Source organism: Stigmatopora nigra, chromosome 4, assembly GCF_051989575.1.
Source record: "Stigmatopora nigra isolate UIUO_SnigA chromosome 4, RoL_Snig_1.1, whole genome shotgun sequence".
Lineage (NCBI taxonomy): Eukaryota > Metazoa > Chordata > Actinopteri > Syngnathiformes > Syngnathidae > Stigmatopora > Stigmatopora nigra.
In genome coordinates this window covers 17,470,467-17,491,474 of record NC_135511.1, presented here as the reverse complement: position 1 = coordinate 17,491,474, position 21,008 = coordinate 17,470,467, and the positions used below count along the sequence as shown (strand labels likewise).

At 35.1% G+C, this 21,008-nt stretch overlaps 2 protein-coding genes across 2 annotated transcripts in view; both read left to right on the top strand.

Annotated features, from left to right (window-relative positions):
• Positions 1-11,168, top strand: part of tmc1 (transmembrane channel-like 1) — a 37,007-nt gene extending 25,839 nt beyond the window's left edge. The window contains exons 3-21 of the mRNA XM_077715069.1: positions 17-78; positions 529-549; positions 657-1,089; positions 1,802-1,972; positions 2,037-2,127; positions 2,207-2,288; positions 2,363-2,469; positions 2,551-2,649; positions 3,190-3,332; positions 3,931-4,075; positions 4,148-4,342; positions 5,011-5,190; positions 5,259-5,408; positions 6,704-6,832; positions 6,901-6,968; positions 7,805-8,044; positions 9,302-9,427; positions 9,528-9,606; positions 10,186-11,168. Coding sequence (XP_077571195.1) covers positions 17-78; positions 529-549; positions 657-1,089; positions 1,802-1,972; positions 2,037-2,127; positions 2,207-2,288; positions 2,363-2,469; positions 2,551-2,649; positions 3,190-3,332; positions 3,931-4,075; positions 4,148-4,342; positions 5,011-5,190; positions 5,259-5,408; positions 6,704-6,832; positions 6,901-6,968; positions 7,805-8,044; positions 9,302-9,427; positions 9,528-9,606; positions 10,186-10,263 — 2,599 coding nt within the window. The 3' untranslated portion in view covers positions 10,264-11,168. The remainder of the gene's footprint in view (positions 1-16; positions 79-528; positions 550-656; positions 1,090-1,801; positions 1,973-2,036; positions 2,128-2,206; positions 2,289-2,362; positions 2,470-2,550; positions 2,650-3,189; positions 3,333-3,930; positions 4,076-4,147; positions 4,343-5,010; positions 5,191-5,258; positions 5,409-6,703; positions 6,833-6,900; positions 6,969-7,804; positions 8,045-9,301; positions 9,428-9,527; positions 9,607-10,185) is intronic.
• Positions 11,169-11,780: 612 nt separating this feature from the next.
• tmc2b (transmembrane channel-like 2b) lies at positions 11,781-20,720 on the top strand. The gene is made up of 20 exons (XM_077715521.1): positions 11,781-12,061; positions 12,158-12,199; positions 12,903-13,290; positions 13,419-13,565; positions 14,644-14,734; positions 14,814-14,895; positions 14,967-15,073; positions 15,146-15,244; positions 15,802-15,944; positions 16,019-16,166; positions 16,812-17,006; positions 17,082-17,261; positions 17,728-17,886; positions 17,948-18,076; positions 19,314-19,381; positions 19,457-19,696; positions 19,791-19,916; positions 20,172-20,250; positions 20,332-20,461; positions 20,527-20,720. The coding sequence occupies exons 1-20, from the start codon at positions 12,013-12,015 to the stop codon at positions 20,718-20,720; spliced, it is 2,796 nt and encodes a 931-aa protein (XP_077571647.1). The 5' UTR covers positions 11,781-12,012.
• The last annotated feature ends 288 nt before the right edge of the window (positions 20,721-21,008 follow it).

Below are 21,008 nucleotides of genomic sequence, written 5' to 3'. Positions count from 1 at the left end.
TCTGTTTTCATCTCAGAGGTCGAGGACCACGAGAGAAGAAGATGCCTCGGGAACAGCTGATCATGACTGAAGATGATGGTAAGTCCATTTTGAACTAGTTTCTGCTTAGCGTAAGGTTTTCACAACATAAGAAGGATATTCGAGTGGATTGAAAGCTTTGAGATTTTGTATTCTATCCCTTATGTGTAGAAAGTTGGAAAAAACATATTGATTAGTAAGAATTTAAACTAACAACAAAGTATTTTTGGTTACATTTCTTATCAAAAATATCATGTACTTGTTTTAAGTCAAATTTTTGTGTATTTTGTCACATTTTTCATACAAAATTGCAACACTTTGACCAATTTTAAAGGGTTTTAGTTGGTAGTTTTGTGAGGACTTTGGAGCGAATTAGTGAATTTACATATAAAGTACACTTCTACTTACTAAATGTTCAAGTTATGAAAAAAGTTTTGGAACCAATTAATTTTATAAGTAGAAGTACAACTGTATATATATCTTATTTTTGTTTTAATTCTCTCCTTATAGTTACTGTTGGACTGAAAACAGGTAAATGAACCAATTTATTCAACTTTTTTCAAATATTTTGATCAGAGAAATACATGCATTTTTGTGAACTGCAATTTTAGCCTACAATAAATCTTTTCATATTGCAGATGAGGATGAGGATGATCATATTTTAATAAAAGCAGAGGAAGACAAGCAAAAGAAAATTAGAAAAAAGAGACAAAATAATGAAAGAGTGCATGAAAAAAGTACAAAACGTGCAGGAGAGACACACGAAGAGATGATAAACACATCAGAAAGGAAAGAAAGAGGACGGAGGAGGAGAAGAAATTGTTCCAAAAATAAAACCACGGAGGGAATCGAGGAGGAAGATCAAGTAAAGACAACTACAAAGATGAAAAAGAAGAAGAGGAAGAAAAAAAGGCCACTTGAGCAAGCTGTTGAGGAAGATGTCAAGAAGAAAAACAAACATCAAAATGCCAATAAAGTCGAGATCAAAGATAATATTTGTAAACAAGAGGATGAAGTCGACACAGGACGGAATGTTAAAACAAAAAATATCAAGCAAATTGTCCAAACAAGGTACTGAATCATTTCTACTTCTTTTGCGGATAATAATAGACTAGAGTACGTTTAGTTTAGTATGCTATAGCATAGCATCGTATCGTCTAATCCCGATCCATGAGCTCACTTTCATACTAAAAATATTCTCATTTAATGCATACATTATTTTTAAAAGATGAAAAATTCTGGCCTGAATTTTGGCCAAAATGTTGGCCAAAATTATTATAAAGAATTATTGAAAGTCAAAACATCAGCATTGGGACATCACATAACATCGCATAGGATAGCATAACAAACCATAACATAGCATAACATAGCATAACATGGCATAACATAGCATAACATGGCATAACATAGTATAACATATCATAACATGGCATAACATGGGATAACATGGCATAACATGACATAACATGGCATAAAATAGCATAAAATAGAATAACATAGCATAATATAGAATAACATAGCATAATATAGAATAACATAACATAGCATAACAGAATAAAATCGCATAAAATTGCATAAAATTGCACAAAATTGCACAAAATTGCAAAAAAATTGCATGTAATTGCATAAAATTGCATACAATTGCATACAATTGCATAAAATTGCATAAAATTGCATATAATCGCATAAAATCACATAAAATTGCATTCACATAGCATAACATAGCTTGACATAAGACACACAACAATTTTGGAGTTCCCAAACAACTCCAAATATATTTCAGTTCAGAGCAAAAGACAAACGAGGACGAAAGCAACGAGGACGAGTCCACGCCAGAGTCCCTGACGGCGGAGGACCTGCAGGAGCTCCAAGAGGAAGTAGACGAGAGGAAAAAACTGATCCAGAGTCTGCGTGGAAAACCCTGGTCCATGAAAAAGAAGCTACTGACGTTACGGTAAATTCTTCCGAGCCGTTAAAACCATGTTCTGGATTGTAGTCCATCAGTTTCTTACTTTTAGGGAGTCGCAGGAGTTTGTGGAAAATTACGAAGGGGCTTTGGGTAAAGGCAAAGGCAGAAAATTCTATGCGTACAAGGTCATGTTAACCAAGGTAAGAAAAGTTTCACTTGGAAAGTTGTCAATCAAATGCCGCCAAATCAGTCAAATTTTAGAATACTTTTCAATTTCAGAAATGGATGAAGTTTCTACGGGACTTTGAAAACTTCAAAACTGCTTGCATCCCCTGGGAAATGAAAATCAAAGAGATTGAAAGTTAGTTTAACGTCACAAACGTGTCTTTGGTTCTACCCAAACGTCTCAGAGTGAGCATGGTTGTACGTTTTTAGGTCATTTTGGTTCTTCTGTTGCTTCCTACTTCATCTTCTTGAGATGGATGTACGGCATCAACATGATTTTGTTTGGACTTACCTTCGGCTTGGTCATGGTCCCAGAGGTTGGTCTCTTTTTAAGACTTGGAATTTGACAAAATAAGTGTTTGTTTTACATCATTGTTTATACTATTTCTGCAAGGCAGGCATTAATGGGACGGCCCTATGGCAGCATTCCGAGAAAGACAGTTCCAAGAGCTGAGGAAGGGGGCGCTATGGACTTTGCTGTCTTGTGGGACTTTGGGGTGAGTTCATTTGTGTAGTACAGTAATCCCTCGATTATTGCAGTTAATGTAGATCAGACATGGCCGCGATAAACGAAAAAAATGCAAATTAGCATAATTTTTTATATACTAGCGAGTTTCAGCGTTAATTTTCACATTTTTATGAACTTACACCAAGAAATTAATTAAAAATAATAATAAAAATTCCCAAAATAAACAAAAAACGCAAATTGGGGTATTTTTTCTAAATACTTGTGAGTTTCAGCATTATTATTCACATTTTTATGAACTTACACCAAAAAAATAATTAAAAATAATAACAATTCCCAAAATAAACAAAAAAAAATGCAAATTGGGGTCATTTTTTTCTATATACTTGCGAATTTCAGCATTAATTTTCACATTTTTATGAACTTACACCAAAAAAATGTAATAAAAAATAAATTAAAAAAATCCCCCAGAAAAAATCAGTGATGTAGTGAATAGTGATATTCGAGGGATTACTGTAATCATGTTTACATACTCAAATGGTTGAAAGTAAAAAACTAAATGCATCCACAGGGTTACGCCCAGTACTCTGTCCTCTTCTATGGTTATTATAATGATCAGCGTGCCATTGGTTGGCTCAAGTTTCGGATGCCTCTGTCTTATTTCCTGGTGGGAGTTGGAACAGTTGCCTATAGTTACATGGTGGTCATTAGAACGTGAGTACATTCCCATCCTACAAACCAAGGGTGTCAAAGTCGGGTTGGTTCGCGAGCCGCATTAACGTCAACTCCATTTCATGTGGGCAGGGCCATTTTTTTAGAAATAATATTTAGATTTAAAAAAAAAATGGATTAAAAGCCCTAACTATTCAATTTTTTATAGATTTGAAACAATGTTTATTTGAGGGTTTTTTGTCTAAGTAAGCGAAGACATATTTTAATTTTTTGTTGTTCATTTCGAAAGAAAACAAAATCTTTTTTTTTTATTATGCTCAATAATAAAGTGGAATATTGGAAATATTTTTATATATTTAGATTTTACAAAATGCTTTTTGGACTAAAAAATTGATAAAAAAATGCAATTATTGATTTAAAAAGAGGAAAATCAGGAAATATAATATACATCTATACTCTTCATTTGAATTTGATCCTAAAACAGAAAGTCAGCACTCATGATTTACTTTCCCGGGCCGCACAAAATGATGCGGGGGTCCAGATTTGGCCCGCGTGCCGCCACTTTGACACCATTGGTATAAACGCTGCACCGCATACTTCTGTGACAAATGGAGTGAATACTTTTTGTCTCTTGTTAAAGGATGGCCTGCAATTCCAACGAAACTGGACTCGGAGACGACAACAGCTTCAATTTCAGTTGGAAAATGTTCACCAGTTGGGACTACTTGATTGGGAACGCCGAAACGGCTGACAATAAGTTTGCCTCCGTCACCACCAGCTTCAAGGTGCGCGCCGATGTCAACGTTTAAAATAACGGCACGTTGATGACCGACATCCTCAAATATATCTTTCTTTAGGAGGCCATTTTGGAAGAGCAAGAAAGCCGTAAGGATGACAACATCCACCTGACCCGTTTTTTGCGAGTGTTGGCCAATTTTTTGGTCTTGTGCTGCCTGGCAGGGAGTGGTTACCTTATTTATTTTGTCGTGCGACGCTCTCAGAAGTTTGCACTGGAAGGACTGGAAAATCATACCTGGTGGGAGAGGAATGAGGTACGAATTAACGTTTCATTTTATTTGTTTTGTTCAGATGGAAAATATTACCTAGTGGACACACACATGTATTACAGCGTTAATGTCCTGCTATCATGAGTATTTACAGATTAATTAGAAGATCAAATCTTGTCAGAGTATTGAAAAAAATGATCAAGACTGATTGAAATTGCAATAAAAAATTGTTGTGGTTTGCCTCTGCATAGTTGAAACCAAGGATGCCATTATAGGTAACTCCAACTCAATCTTAGATAAAAATTTCACATTTATGCTCTACTTTAAGGGTGTCAGACTCGGGTTGGTTCGCCGGCCGCTTTAAGGTCAACTTGATTTTATGTGGGCCGGACCATTTTAGATATAATATTTAGATTTTTTAAAATAAATGGATTAAAAGAACTGGAATTAAAGTCACAAATATTGAGTTTTTTATAGATCTAAAACAATGTTCTTTTTAGCTTTTTTTAAAATATATTTTTAGATTTTTTCAAAATAATTTTTGAACTAAAAACAGAAGAAATCATTAAAAAATGACAATTATTGATTTAAAAAGGGGGAAATTAAGAAATTTATTATACACCTCTACTCTTTATTTTAATTTGATCCTAAATCAGAATGTTGGCACTCATGATTTACTTGACTGATTGTAACCAACTGTTTATTTTGCACAGGTAAACATGGTGATGTCCTTACTGGGAATGTTCTGTCCCATGTTGTTCGACATTATAAGCACCCTTGAGAACTATCACCCCCGAGTGGCCCTGCAGTGGCAATTGGGGCGCATCTTTGCCCTCTTTTTGGGGAATCTCTACACCTTCATTATTGCCCTCATGGATGATATCAACCTCAAAGTAAGAATGCTAATCTGATATTAAGTTTAAAAAAAAATTGACCCTCAGAATGTTTCAATGCGTTTCAGAGGGAGGAGGAAAAAATTGTCCAGTTTAATATTACTCTATGGGAAGCCAGTTTTTACAACAGCACCCAATCAGGAAACAGTACCGCGCTGCCTGATGTCCATCCGGCAGATGTACCCCGGGGACCCTGTTGGGAGACTATGGTGGGACAGGTGAGTCCAAAGGACAAAATAATAACAAGTCGTCATACAAAAAAAAAAAAAATTAAAAAAAAAAAAAAAATATATATATATATATATATATATATATATATATATATATATATATATATATATATATATATATATATATATATATATATATATCTATATATATATATATATATATATATATATATCTATATATATATATATATATATATATATATATATATATATATATATATATATATATATATATATATATATATATATATATATATATATAGATATAGATATAGATATATATATAGATATATAGATATAGATATAGATATATATATAGATATAGATATAGATATAGATATATATATAGATATAGATATATATATATATATATATATATATATATATATATATATATATATATATATATAATTTTTTTTTTGTATGACGACTTGTTATTAACAATTGACATCATCTATATATATATATATATATATATATATATATATATATATATATATATATATATATATATATATATATATATATATATATATATATTTATAGATGATTCAAAGATATTGGGTGAAAAAACACTTAAGTATATTTGTTTTGAACATTCATTCACTTTTTGAATTGCTGATGCTTACAAGGGTCACGGGGGGTGCTGGAGCCTATCCCAGCGCAAGGAAACAAAGAACAACCATTCACGCTCACATTCATACCTTTAGATATAATATTTTGATTTTTTTTTATAAATGGATTTAAAGAACTGGATTAAAAGCCCTGAATATTTAGTTTTTTTATAGATCTAATTTAATGTTTATTTTAGTTTTTTTTTAAATATATTTTTAGATTTTACAAAATGATTTTTGAACTAAAGACACCCAAAAAATGATTAAAAATGACAATACTTAATTTAAAGGAGGGAAAATCAGGAAATTTAATATACATTTATATTTCTCATTTTAATTTGATCCTAAAACAGATTGTCGGCACTCATGATTTACTTTCTCGGCCGCCCAAAATGATGCGGTGGGCCACATTTGGCCCCCGGGCCGCCACTTTGACACCCATGCTATGGGCAATTTTGCATAGAATTAGCTAAACTTGCGTGTTTTCGGGATGTGGGAGGAAATTTAATTACCCAGAGAAAAGCCAGGCAAGCTCTTAAGGAAAACTACTCGTAGTATTTTTTCTCAAGATGGTAATTATGTAAATGTAATGGAGCAAATGTCATATTTTATTACCCAGTACTGAGTATATTTTTGCAAAATTGTAGCTAATTTCCCGTAATTTTGCAGGAGTTTGTACGTCTGATCATATCTGACACCATGACAACGTACGCCACGCTGCTCATCGGCGATTTTCTGAGAGCCGTCCTGGTTCGGTTTCTCAATTCCTGCTGGTGTTGGGATTTGGAGGCCGGATTTGTAAGTCCCACCTGCCTCTTGAAATGTCTTCAAAGACCTCTTATTTTTTTCTCTGTAATTTCTAAAAGCCGTCGTACTCGGAGTTTGATGTGAGCGGAAATGTCCTGGGCTTGATCTTCAATCAAGGAATGATATGGTAGGAGACCATGTGTGTGCTAACTTTTGTTTGTGGGCCGGACTAGTTTATTTTTGGACTAAAAAGTTGACTTACTTGTTTTTTGTTCTTTGGTGCCTACCAGTCAAAATGGTAATGTACAGCCAGTGTTTAAGTGGATAGGATAATATTTTTTTAAACATTTAGAAAATATATTTATGCATTTTTTTTGGCTGGACCATTTTAGATAAAATATTTAGATTTTTTTTTTAGAAAATGGATTAAAAGAACTGGATTAAAAGCCCTGAATATTCAGTTTTTATAGATCGAAAACAATGTTTATTTTAGCTATTTTTTAAAAATATTTTTAGATTTTACAAAATTATTTTTGAACTAAAAACACAGAAAAAAATGATTAAAAAATGACAATTATTGATTTAAAAGGGGGAAAATTGGGAAATTTAATATACATCTATACTCATCATTTTAATTTCATCCTAAAACAGATTTTTTGATTTTTCAAAATGATTTTTGAACAAAAAACACAGAAAAAATAATTAAAAAATGACAATTATTGATTTAAAATGGGGAAAATCAGGAAATATAATATAAATCAATATCTATAATTTAAATTTGATCCTAAAACAGAAAGTCAGCACTCATGACTGACTTTCCCGGGCCACACAAAATAATGCAGCGGCCCAGATTTGGCCCCCGGGCCGCCACTTTGACACATGTGGCATCAACAATTTGAAATGACCAAAAAAAAAACAAAAAAAAATACGAAAACATTTATACCTTCCCAGGTATGCAAGTATCACATCCTGATCCAGACCACTCGGGCCACACCCCCTTTAAATCCCTCCCTTTTCTCCTAGGATGGGTTCTTTCTACGCCCCTTGCCTTCCCGCCTTGAACATCCTCCGACTCCACGTGTCCATGTACCTCCAGTGTTGGGCCGTCATGTGCTGCAATGTCCCGCAAGAAAGAGTCTTCAAGGCCTCTCGTTCCAATAACTTCTACATGGCCATGTTACTGGTCATCCTATTCCTGTCAACATTACCGGCCATGTACACCGTAGTCACCATCCCTCCATCTTTCGATTGTGGACCCTTCAGGTAAATTATTCCATGGGGAATATATTACCGTATTTTCACGACTATAAGGCGCGCTGCATTATAAGGCGCACCCTCAATGAATGATATTTTTTCCATATATAAGGCGCACTGTATTATAAGGCGCACTGTATTATAAGGCGCACTGTCTATTTTGGAGAAAATTTAAGACTCTTAAGTGTGCCTAATAGTGGTGAAAATACGGTAATTGCTATTGACTTCCAGGTATGAAGCACTCACTCACTACTTTACAGTCACCTCTAGAGCCAGCCATTGTTGATGTTTTGGATTTTTTTTGTATAAAATCTTGCAGTGGGGGAGGAGCTATAAGATGGAAGATGTTGTAAACTAAGATGGCATCTGCATATTTAACAGTATTGTTTCAGTTCAGGCGTTTGTGTTTTTTTTAATATCCGACAGTGGTGGTTTTTCGTTTTTTGGTTTTCTGTTTTTTTCCATATGTAAGGCGCACTGGATTATAAGGCAAACTGTCTATTTTGGAGAAAATTGAAGACTTTTAAGTGCGCCTTATAGTGGTGAAAACACGGTAATTGCTATTGACTTCCAGCTATGAAGCACTCACTACTTTACAGTCACCTCTAGAGCCAGCCATTGTTGATGTTTTGGATTTTTTTGGTATAAAATCTTGCAGTGGGGGAGGAGCTATATGATGGAAGATTTTGTAAACTAAGATGGCATCTGCATATTTAACAGTATTGTTTCAGTTCAGGCCTTTGTGTTTTTTTTAATATCCGACAGTGGTGGTTTTTCGTTTTTTGGTTTTCTGTTTTTTTTCCATATGTAAGGCGCACTGGATTATAAGGCAAACTGTCTATTTTGGAGAAAATTGAAGACTTTTTAGTGCGCCTTATAGTGGTGAAAATACGGTAATTGCTATTGACTTCCAGGTATGAAGCACTCACTCGCGTCACAGTCACCTCTAGAGCCAGCCATTGTTGATGTTTTAGATTTTTTTGTATAAAATCTCACAGTGGGGGAGGAGCTATAAGATGGAAGATGTTGTAAACTAAGATGGCATCTGTATATTTAACAGTATTGAGTATTCAGTTCAGGCGTTTATGTTTTTTTTAATATCCGACAGTGGTGTTTTTTTCGTTTTTGGTTTTCTGTTTTTTCCATATACAAGGCGCACTGGATTGTAAGGCGCACTGTCTATTTTGGAGAAAATTTAAGACTTTTAAGTGCGCCTTATAGTCGTGAAAATACGGTATATAAAATATTTATATGCCTTTTTTTCAGTGGAAAGAATCGTATGTACGATGTCATTCATGAGACTGTGGAGTCAGACTTTCCTGCCTGGTTTGGGAAAGTTTTCAGTTATACTTCCAATCCTGGACTGGTTCTACCCTTCATGTTATTGATGGTGTGAGTTTAACTGATGTTAATGTCTATTTTGGTCATTTGGTTTTCTGATTTAAATGTTTAGTTGGATGAGAAATTCAATGTTTTCGCCTTTATTTTATAGGTTGGCCATCTATTACCTGCAGTCTACTTCAAAAAGTTACAAAGAAGCTAATGTTGAGCTCAAGAAGAAATTACACATGGTAAAACATAACTGTCAATTTATGTGTTTTTCCTGTATTTTATATACATTTTTGATCACTTCAGATTGTGTAGGCTGTATAACAACTTTTGTATGGGAAGACTTTTTCCTGTTGTTCAAGTTTTACTTCTCATGTGTCAAAGTGGCGGCTCGGGGGCCAAATCTGGCCCACTACATCATTTTGTGCGGCCCGGGAAAGTCAATCATGAGTGCCGACTTTCTGTTTTAGGATGAAATTAAAATGAAGACTATAAATATATATTAAATTTCCTGATTTCCCCCTTTTAAATCAATAATTATTATTTTTAATCAATTTTTTAGTTCAAAAATCATTTTGTAAAGTCTAAAACTATATTTAAAAAAAAGCTAAAATAAACATTGTTTTAGATTTATAAAAAAAACTGAATATTCAGGTATTTTAATCCAGTTCTTTTAATCCATTTATAAAAGAAAAATCTAAATATTATATCTAAAATGGTCCGGCATACATGAAATCCAGTCTGACACCATTGCTTTAATGTATAATGTTTGTTCTTTATTTATATATATTTTTTAAAAATGTCTGTCTTTCTATTTCAAGCAAAACGAGGAGAGCAAGAGAAAGAAGAAGCAAACCGCAGGAACCGAAGCAGTACACAAAATAAGTGAGTGTGGCTAGACTAATAATCATCTATATTTAAATCATTTATAGCATTAATCAGGTGTTGACTTACATGTAGCTATCTGGAATTCACGGCAAGTAAACATCTAATATTTGTTATTAACCAGAGTTATTTGAGAAGCAGCTGTCTTGAATGCCTCCTGAACACGGCAAGTACTTGTCAAGTACACGATTTGACCAGAGAAATACGATAACACACAAACACACACATAAGCAGGACTTGATACGCGTATGGATTGAAGCCAAGTACACAATTCCACATCCGTAGTCGTGCCAGGAAACGGATCTAGCATCTGATATCTTAACTTTCTCTGGACAACAACAGACATCTCAATGTACTCAATATTGATGAAGTGGAGAGGAAGCCATTATTGTGCATGATACACTGATTTTTTTGCGGAGATTCAGGCCCGAAACGACAAAAAAACAAGAAAAATCTGGTAGAAAAAGCCCTTCAAAATACAAAATTTGACCTGTAGGTACCCTAAAAATTCTATACAAAAGTTTTTATACTGCATATATAAGTGGAAATGAGCAAAAAAATGTAAAAATGCGGGAAAAATGTAGAGGTTGCCAGGTATGCTGGCTTGCGATTGACAATGGTAGATGTCCAATTGGCTTAAACTGGCTGTGGTTGCTCATCTTTTACTGCCATTGACGGCTTTAGATGTTATTTAGCGTCAAGTAAGTTGACTTTTTTGGGTCCAAAATAAACATGAGATGTAGTTGGCAAAAATGTGGGAGGAGCTTCCAGTGACAGCTTGCTTATTGGGGTTAAGGCTTAACAACATCTCTTGTTTCATTGAATTATTTACAAGGACTGATCTGACATTTGACAATAAAGCTTGTAGCATACTTGTCACAACATAGTATTTTCTTAGCATTACTTTTACTTTACGAAGCATCAAATGGGATAGAATGTCATCAATAAATACTTCAATGTGTCATGCATTGATTAAAATAGGTATTCAAGAGATAAAAGTGGTATTAAATGTGGTAATAAGCCATTAAAATATCGGTTATTTTAATGGGTTATCTTTTTTTTTTTTTCTTGCATTGTTTGTGGCACGGTGGTCAAGTGGTTAACATTTTTGACTCGCAGTTCCGCATTCGCGGGTTCAATTCCCAATGTGTTCTGCCAAAATATCCAACCGGAGGCAAATGATATGTTTATTAGCAGGAATATGAGTAATAATGAAATCATATTATAATTAGAATAAAAATAATCTATGACATATTTGTAATATTTATTTTAATATGTATTTATTTATTTATTTCATTTTGTCCATTATTTACTCCTCAATTTTTTCTATGTTCTATTAAAAAAGTGTGATATTGAACTCGCTATTGAAGATTTTAGTTATGAAAATATGTAGGGATTTCCATTAATAACATTTAACACCATTAATTTCAAAAAAGTGTTTAAAATGAATCACTAAACTGTTTCTGTCATCCAATTTTTCTTTGTATTTATTCCAGATTTACTTTGGCATCTCACTTTCAGGTCAATAAGAGCAAAAGACATACAATTTTTCCCATTTTTGACTCAATTCGTCTTCTTTTGGCTCCTCTCTGATGTGTCTTTGTGTCTTTGATGGTTGTCAAGGAGGAGTCCAAACAGTGGGCCAGTTTCTGGGGCGCTCGTGGGTGTGTTTGCGTGCAAATTGTCTTACCTTTAGATGGGGAGGACACAACAGAAGAGAGAACAGAAAATAGGACCAAGACACCATCCATGAAGGACTCAAAATGCCTCCGAAAAAGAGGAAGGATTCCACCGCTATTGATGTTGAAGATGGTGAGAAGTTTTTCTTTCAAAAAACTAATAACAAACTCCATGTTGCAAACCTCGAGATGATATATTTATTTATTTATTTATCTATTTTTGTTCCAGTTGGCATGGAGGTGGATGCTGTAGTTGACAGTGGAAGTGAAGGTCAGTTACTTTCACTTTTACTTTATACACTATTGTCATTTAAAAAAAAAAAGAAATACCTTGCTCCTATTTGCCAATTTGAGTATTTAAAGAGCAGCAGTACGGTGTTTCTTGTCGCAACGTTTTACGAATAAAGTTTAACTGTAGATTTGTCCTTATGCAATATAGGTTGTGAGAATCATCGCTATATTTTTTAAATACCGTATTTTCTGGACTAAAAGTCACATTTTTTGACTGATTCTGGGACTTTGGTCTTTTTTTGCAGTCTAATAGTTTGTTATTTTGCATTTTTAATTTGGTTATAGCTAGAAAACTGTTAATATCTTACATTAATACTTGCCTATTGGGTCAGTTGTTTGCAATTTTATTATTACTTTGACGTATAATGTTTGTTCTTGGTTTATGATAAATTAAAAAATAATGGTCTCAAGTGGCTTCCGCTTGTGAATTTCAGCGTGAATTTTCACATTTTTATGAACTCACCAGAAAAATAATTAACAAAAAAAAATTCTCCCAGAATAAAAAAATGTGATGTAGTGAAGCCGTGATAATCGAGGGATTACTGTACTTTCATATTTGAATAAATAGGGTAGTCCTTTATTTACTTATTCACAGAAGTTGGAAGTTTCAAATTATTATCGATATCGACTGATATTTAAAAAAAAAGAAGTGTTTTTTTGTCAATTTTGGATTTTTTTTCCAGAAGAAGCAAGGAAACGAATGAAAAACAGAAGAGCCCACCCGCAGCGTAAACCCAAGCGTTACAGTAACGAAGACGAAGATGAGGAGGAGGAGGAAAAAGATGAGGCACCACAGAACAGAGGAAGAAAGAAAAAAGCGCAACGTCGCGATATCCATGAAGACGAGGACGATGGCAGAAGCTCCAAAGTTTCCAGAAAGAAAAAAACGGCAAGGGAGGATAGCGAGGATGAAAGCCAAGAGGAAGAGGATGGCCAGAGGAAGAAAAGGGGAGGAAAGACAGTGTCCAAGAAGGACAAAGGTGCGGAGAAGAAGGGAAAAAATGCTAATGGCAAAAAAGGGAATGAGAAAAATGGCCAAAAGGACAAAAAGAAGAAGGGAAAGTTGAGCAGGTGCAGTATTCTCTGAGAGATTCTCTCAAATTTGACTCTCTGGAAAGCAAGTTGATAAAAAAGGACCGAAATCAATGCTTTTTGGGTCCTTAAAATGTAATTTAAGATTTTTTTATTTTTATTGGCAGCTCTTCTTCCTCCTCTGATTCTGATGACGAATCTTTGTCGGAAGGAGAGATGGCCGCCTTGAAGGAAGAGGTGGAGGAGAAGAAGAAACTCATCGCCACTTTACGGAATAAACCGTGGCGTATGAAGAGGAGACTTGTCTTGCTCAAGTAAACAATGCAAATACCCCCCAAAAAACAACAAAATACAGCACTTCATGTTTAACTCCTGCCACTTTTCAAAGACAGTCCATTTAGCTATCACCATTTTTGTCCCCGGACGTTTCGTCCCCGGATGTTTCGTCCCCGGACGTTTCGTCCCCGGACGTTTCGTCCCCGGACATTTCGTCCCCGGACGTTTCGTCCCCGGACGTTTCGTCCCCTGACGTTTCGTCCCCGGACGTTTCGTCCCCGGACGTTTTGTCCCCGGACATTTCGTCGGACGGACGTTTGGTCGACAAAACGTCCGGGGACGAAACGTCCGGGGGTCGAAACGTCCGGGGGACAAAACGTCCGGGGACCCACCATTTTTCATTTCACTTTTATTAATGGCTTACCATCACGTATGTCCTGTACATGTGATGACGACTGTGCATATTAAAGCTGCTTCTTTCATTTTAAACTTTCCTCTTGAAACTTTATAATCAGTTTTTCTTTAGCATTTTTGAAACAATTTTTTGTGAGCTTTCCAGTTGATTACACCGCATGTACAATACTTTCATTTTATTACCGTATTTTCACGACTATAAGGCACACTTAAAAGTCTTAGATTTTCTCCAAAATAATCCAGTGCGCCTTATATATGGAAAACATTAAAATGTCATTCATTGAGGGTGCGCCTTTAAATGCAGTGCGCCTTATAGTCGTAAAAATACAGTACTTTTCATACAGTATGCAGTGAGGCTCTCAAATTAATTTTTTTTTCGTAGTCATTAACCATTTTTTGCAGTAAATGAAGATTACAATGAGACTATATTGACAATGTGTGAAAGTATAGTGGAATGTAAGTAAGCTCAAAGAAGAGAAACAAGATACTACTAGGTGAGTTGTAACTTTTTCAGGAACTTGACACAGTCGGGGTGTCCACCGTGTTACGCTTTCTGACCCGTTACGGTCATCGCGGCTATTGTTACCACACACACAAAACCCAATCCATCAGTAACTCATCCCGTCCATCGTCTCAGTTCACTCGCTAATTGCTGGTCGGGATCCATTTCTAACCTCTGGCCTTTTTACGTTCGTCCACTAGGGAAGCGCAGGAGTTTATTGAAAAGTTCGAAGGAGCTCTCGGGAAAGGCAAGGGCAGGAAACTCTACGCCTTCAAGGTTATGATGACCAAGGTAATCTGTTTTTTTGTGGCGTTTGACCGCAAAATCATTCAAACTAAATCGGAATGGGATTTTTTTGTTGTATGAACAGAAATTCATCAAATTCAAACGGGATTTCGACAACTTCAAAACGGCTTGCATTCCATGGGAGAGGAAGATAAAGGAAGTTGAAAGTTGGTATCGCCTTGAGAATACTTTTCTGTTACTATTGGCTTAATTAATAAATTAACTAATGTTTTTACAGGTCATTTTGGGTCCTCTGTTGCATCCTACTTTATATTCTTGAGGTGGATGTATGGACTGAATCTGGTTCTGTTCGGGTTCATGTTCGGCTTGGTGGTACTGCCTGAGGTACGACTCTTGGTATTTAATACTTTTTTAATATTTCATATCCACTCTGACCAACTTTTTGTGTTTTATTAGATCCTGATGGGTCTACCATACGGCTCTATTCCGAGGAAAACAGTTCCCCGAGAGGAGCAGGCCAAAGCTATGGACTTTTCCGTGCTCTTCGATTTTGGGGTGAGGATCCGATTTTCATGGAAATTCGACTCTCAGGAGTGTAATCAACAAATTTCATGATGGAGTATTTCAATGGGGATATTTTATGTTAGTCTGTGTTTAAATATGGTAGAAAGTAAAGATGAAAAAACAAGGGCTGGCTCTAGAGGTGAATGTGTAGTTCCCTTCAAAAAGAGTGCTAAATTAGCCATAGCACGTTCTTTCTTCATACCTGGAACTCAATACCAATTGACATGTGTGAACTTCTAAAAATGGAAGGGACTAAAAAAAGGGACTAAAAATGGAAATTAGCCCTCAACTACAATCTTACATATTTACATAGGTATATATCTTCATTATAATGTGATGTCCTTTATTAAATTATTCAAACTCAAGCTCAAACCTAGCCTAAAACTAAAAAAAAGTTGTGATCCGGTGACTTTTTGGGTCTAGTTTTTGTCATTTGTGGGGTTTTTACTTTGATAATTGGCCAGAAAATGCTCTATACACACATGTCAACATAATTTCTCATTTTTATTTGTATTGGCTATTTTTTTGTGATGTTTCCATGCATACAGGGTTACTGTAAATATTCTTTTTTATTCTACGGATTCTACGACCATCAACGGACCATTGGTGTGTTGCAATTTCGACTACCCTTGTCGTACTTGCTGGTCGGCGTGGGTATCTTTGGCTACAGCTTGATGGTTGTCATCAGAACGTAAGAAATTATGAAATTGATACATTTTAGCTGCTGTCACCGGAATCAAAAATGTCATTTTTTCATGGGTTTAGCATGGCTCGTAATTCCAATGAAGGAGGCGATGGCGCCGAAGAGGGAGAGTTCACCTTCTCCTGGAAGATGTTTACCAGTTGGGACTACCTTATTGGAAACCCAGAGACAGCAGATAATAAGTATGCCTCAATTACTACCAGCTTTAAGGTGAGAGGATTGTACCATTACTCTATTTTCTCGCATATTTTTTGCTAAAAAAATGACTGAATCGAGGGTAAGGCTTATATGCGCATAAATTAGACTTGACATGCACAAAACGCCATAACACAAGACAATGAGGACGATTTATTTTCAAAATAAAGAAAAGATAAACAGATAAAACGCTTAACAAAATGTATTTATTTATTATTATGTTGATGTTTAGGAAAAAAAATATTAAGAAAAAAAACGTATCTTGCATAAAATGTGAAAAAACGTACTTATTTCTTACCTAGAATTACAAACTAAACCACTAGGGACACACTTTCTGGTTGTACTGCTCACATGACCTTTTTAAATTTGTCTATATGCAGGCAACATTTTAGAAATGTCAAATTAAAAAAATCTATTTTTACAGTATTTTAAAAATCTTAAGATTTTCCCTTCAAAGTAATACATTTGTACTCCCTATTAAAACCATGAATATAGAGGTAAAAATTATGAATCAGGAGGCGGCTTATACGAGAGAAATTGTGGGGTGCGACTTATATACGGAGACGGCTTATATGCGAGAAAATACGGTACCCAAAAAAATGATTTTTGGATGTTTTAAACCATTTTTTTTGTAATTTTCTACCTCAACGTGTCTGGCAGGAATCCATTGTAGATGAGCAAGAAAACCAAAAGGATGAAAACGTCCATCTCCGTCGTTTCCTTAGGGTTCTTGCCAACGTTCTTATCCTATGTAGCCTCGGAGGAAGTGGCTACCTCATTTATTTTGTGGTTAAACGCTCCCAGGAATTTGCCGACATGGATAATGACGAGCTGTCCTGGTTTGAAAAGAATGAGGCAAGTTGAACGTCTATGTCGCTTTGCTGTTGCTGTGCAGGATGAAAATCTGTGTTTCTGTGGATATTCCGGCAGGTGGAGTTTGTCATGTCCTTGCTGGGATTAGTGTGTCCTCCTCTTTTTGAAAGTATCGCCGAACTGGAGGACTATCACCCCCGGATTGCACTCAAGTGGCAACTGGGAAGGATCTTTGCACTCTTCCTGGGGAATCTTTACACTTTTCTCTTTGCGCTTTTTGATGAGGTCACTGCAAAGGTAAGCTTGGAAAAGATGCATTCTTTGTCCTGTATACTGTTTGTTGTTGAGTTTCTTTTGTGGGAACTTGATTTCATGTGGGCCGGACTATTTTAGATATAATATTTAGATTTTGTATTTAATAAATGGATGAAAAGGACTGGATTAAAAGCCCTGAATATTCAGTTTTTTATAGATCTAAAACAATGTTTATTTTAGCTTTTTTTAGATATATTTTTAGATTTTACTAAATTATTTTTTACTAAAAACAGAAAAAAAGATTAAAAAATGACAATTATTGATTTAAAAGGGGGTAAATCAGGAAATGTAATATACATCTATACTCTTCATTTTAATTTGATCCTAAAACAGAAATGATTTACTTTCTCGGGCCGCACAAAATGATGCAGCGGCCCAGATTTGGTCCCCGGGCCGCCACTTTGACACATGTTGTATGTAAAGTGAATTTGTACGTTGGATTTTCTAGCTGGAGAGTGAAAAGGCGATTAAAAATGTCACAGAGTGGGCTTTGACAGAGTACACCAGGAATTACAGCATGTACTTCAACACCACTGACGTGCCTCCTCCCGATATTCACCCTGCCGACGTCATCAGGGGGCCGTGCTGGGAGACCGCAGTTGGCATTGTTAGTAAAAACAACGCCGTAGCATCACTTCTTCCTGTTTTTAATGAGTTCTCCTTTGCAGGAATTTGTCAAACTGATCGTGTCTGACATGCAAGTCAACTACTTGACAATTCTGATCGGGGATTTTCTGCGAGCTGTCATTGTCCGCTTCCTCAACTATTGCTGGTGTTGGGACCTGGAGGCCGGATTTGTGAGTTCTTACTAGGTTAATGGCGTACCGCTACTCTATTATTGAAGGTCCTCGGAGAGCCAATCGCATCACGTTACGTGATATCTCCTGAAAGTGGCGCCGAGACAGATCATCCCTAAGTTAATTACAGTTGCAGCCGCAGAGACGTTTTTAAAGTACAGTAATCCCTTGAATATTGCGAACAATACACCTATGGCCACAAGAAGACAAAAGACTTAGACTAAAACTCCATATGTATGTGCATATATATATATATATGTGTGTATATATGTGTGTATGTGTATATATATATATATATATATATATATATATATATATATATATATATATATATATATATATATATATATATATATATATATATATATATATATATATATATATATATATATATATATATATATATATATATATATATATATATATATACACACATACATATACACACATACACATACATATACACACATATACACATACATATACACACATATACACACACATATACACATTTATACACATACACATATATACACATACATATACACATACACATATATACACATACATATACACATACACATATATACACATACATATACACATACACATATATACACACACATACACATACACATATATACACATACATATACACATACACATATATACACACACATACACATACATATACACATACACATATATACACACACATACACATACACATATATACACATACATATACACATACACATATATACACACACATATAATACACATACACATATATACACATACATATACACATACACATATATACACATACACATATGTACACATATGTGTAGATACATATATATACACATACACATGTACACATGTGTATATACATATATATACACATACACATATGTACACATATGTGTATATACATATATATACACATACACATACAGATAAGTGCACATACATACGCGTACATATATATAAGCACATATATACATACATAAACAGATGTACATGCATGCATACATATTGCGGTACTATAGCTATAATATATAATAAATATACACTTTAATATTGCACTTGTATTTCTGTCTAGGCACGAAAACATAAGTCATAATTAATTGGCGATTTTTCAATTGTCGCGGCCATGTTTGTTCTACATTAGCCGCAATATTAGAGGTACTTAGCATATATTAAAATCCTCGCCATTTCCTTGTGTTCACGCCAGCCTTCTTACGGCGAGTTTGACATCAGCGGCAACGTCCTGGGCCTCGTCTTCAATCAAGGAATGATATGGTGAACACAAGACGTTTTTATGGGGAATAACCTGGTAGTAGTTTCTTTTTGCCAACCCTGCTTTTTCTCACTTAGGATGGGGGCATTTTACGCCCCTGGGTTGGTGGGTCTCAACGTATTACGTCTCCTATGTTCGATGTACTACCAATGTTGGGCTGTGATGGCCTGTAACGTTCCTCACGAGCGAGTTTTCAAGGCCTCGCGCTCCAACAACTTCTACATGGGACTCTTGCTCCTCGTGCTCTTTCTCAGCCTCCTTCCGGTGGTCTACACCATCATGACTCTATCACCCTCGTTTGACTGCGGACCTTTTAGGTAAGACATATTGACAGTGTTGGTTGAGTCGAAGAATATTTTGTGTTCATCCAAAGGTCAAAGTTACATGACATTGGTTTTATTTGACTCGTAGTGGCCAAGTGAAGATGTACGACGTCGTCATGGAAACCGTAGACCAGGATCTTCCCGCTTTCATTGGGAATATATTCACTCATGCGACCAATCCTGGATTGATTATGCCTGCTGTGCTTCTGATGGTGTAAGTATAAATTGAATATTGTCATTTTTAAGGATGGACTGTCAATCAAATGGATTATGCAAAATAAAGCTGATTTTAAAGGTTAATGTGCAGGTTAGTGGTTGAGAAAGTGTTGGAAATAGCAACAAAAACTATAAAAATAATTAAAAAATGACCACTTTATGAGGCAGAGTTTATCTAGTGGTCATTTTGTAAAGTGCAGTTGTTTATTTTTCTGAATTGTATTTAATTTTTGTGCTTCTTGTGCCATTTTAGGCTGGCCATTTATTATCTTAACGCTGTGTCAAAAGGATATCAACAAGCCAATGTAGACCTTAAAAAGAAAATGCAAATGGTGCGTATTCGCCATTTTTTTAATGCTACAATTTGTTCATTTTTTTTGCTGAAATAAACCCTGATTTTCTCAAACCATTAGGCCAGAGATGAGGAAAAAAACCGTAGGAACAACAAAGACAGTACCAATCAAGTCATGAAGGACTTGGAGGACTTGTTGCCAGATAAATCTTTGATTCCAGCCAAGATTGAGGAAGATTTTAACCCACCTGGTACACATAAACACACAAATACACTTTAATAATATATTTTAACTTTATTTATCTCTAATTTTCAGAAGTTGTCATTGAAAAGTCTCCAAAATTAAACGGGAATGGGTATAACCTGCAAAAAGACACGTCATTGGCTGTGTCCAATTCTAAGGGGGCGGTGACTCGCCCACCTGGACGTAGAGCTCCGCCTCCTGGAAATGTTAGGGGACCTCAACCTGGACCTGGCAGGGGGCGTGGCCGAGGAAGACCCCAAAGATAATTTATTAGAGATTACTTCTGGAAATCAGTGTAAATAGTATACATTGGAAATGTAGTTCTATTTTTTTATATGGATTAAAGTATTGGTGCTGGGTAAGTTGCATTATACTTGCTTATTGCAATGTATACAGTATATTTCACTCATTTAATGGTTGAAATGACTGTATTTATTTTTTTTTTTTGTATTTTTGGTGAATTCATTCATTTATAGATGTTCATTTTTCCACCACATTTATTATAAATAACTTTTTAATTATTTTTATTCAGTGGGAAAGACAAATAAGTGTTT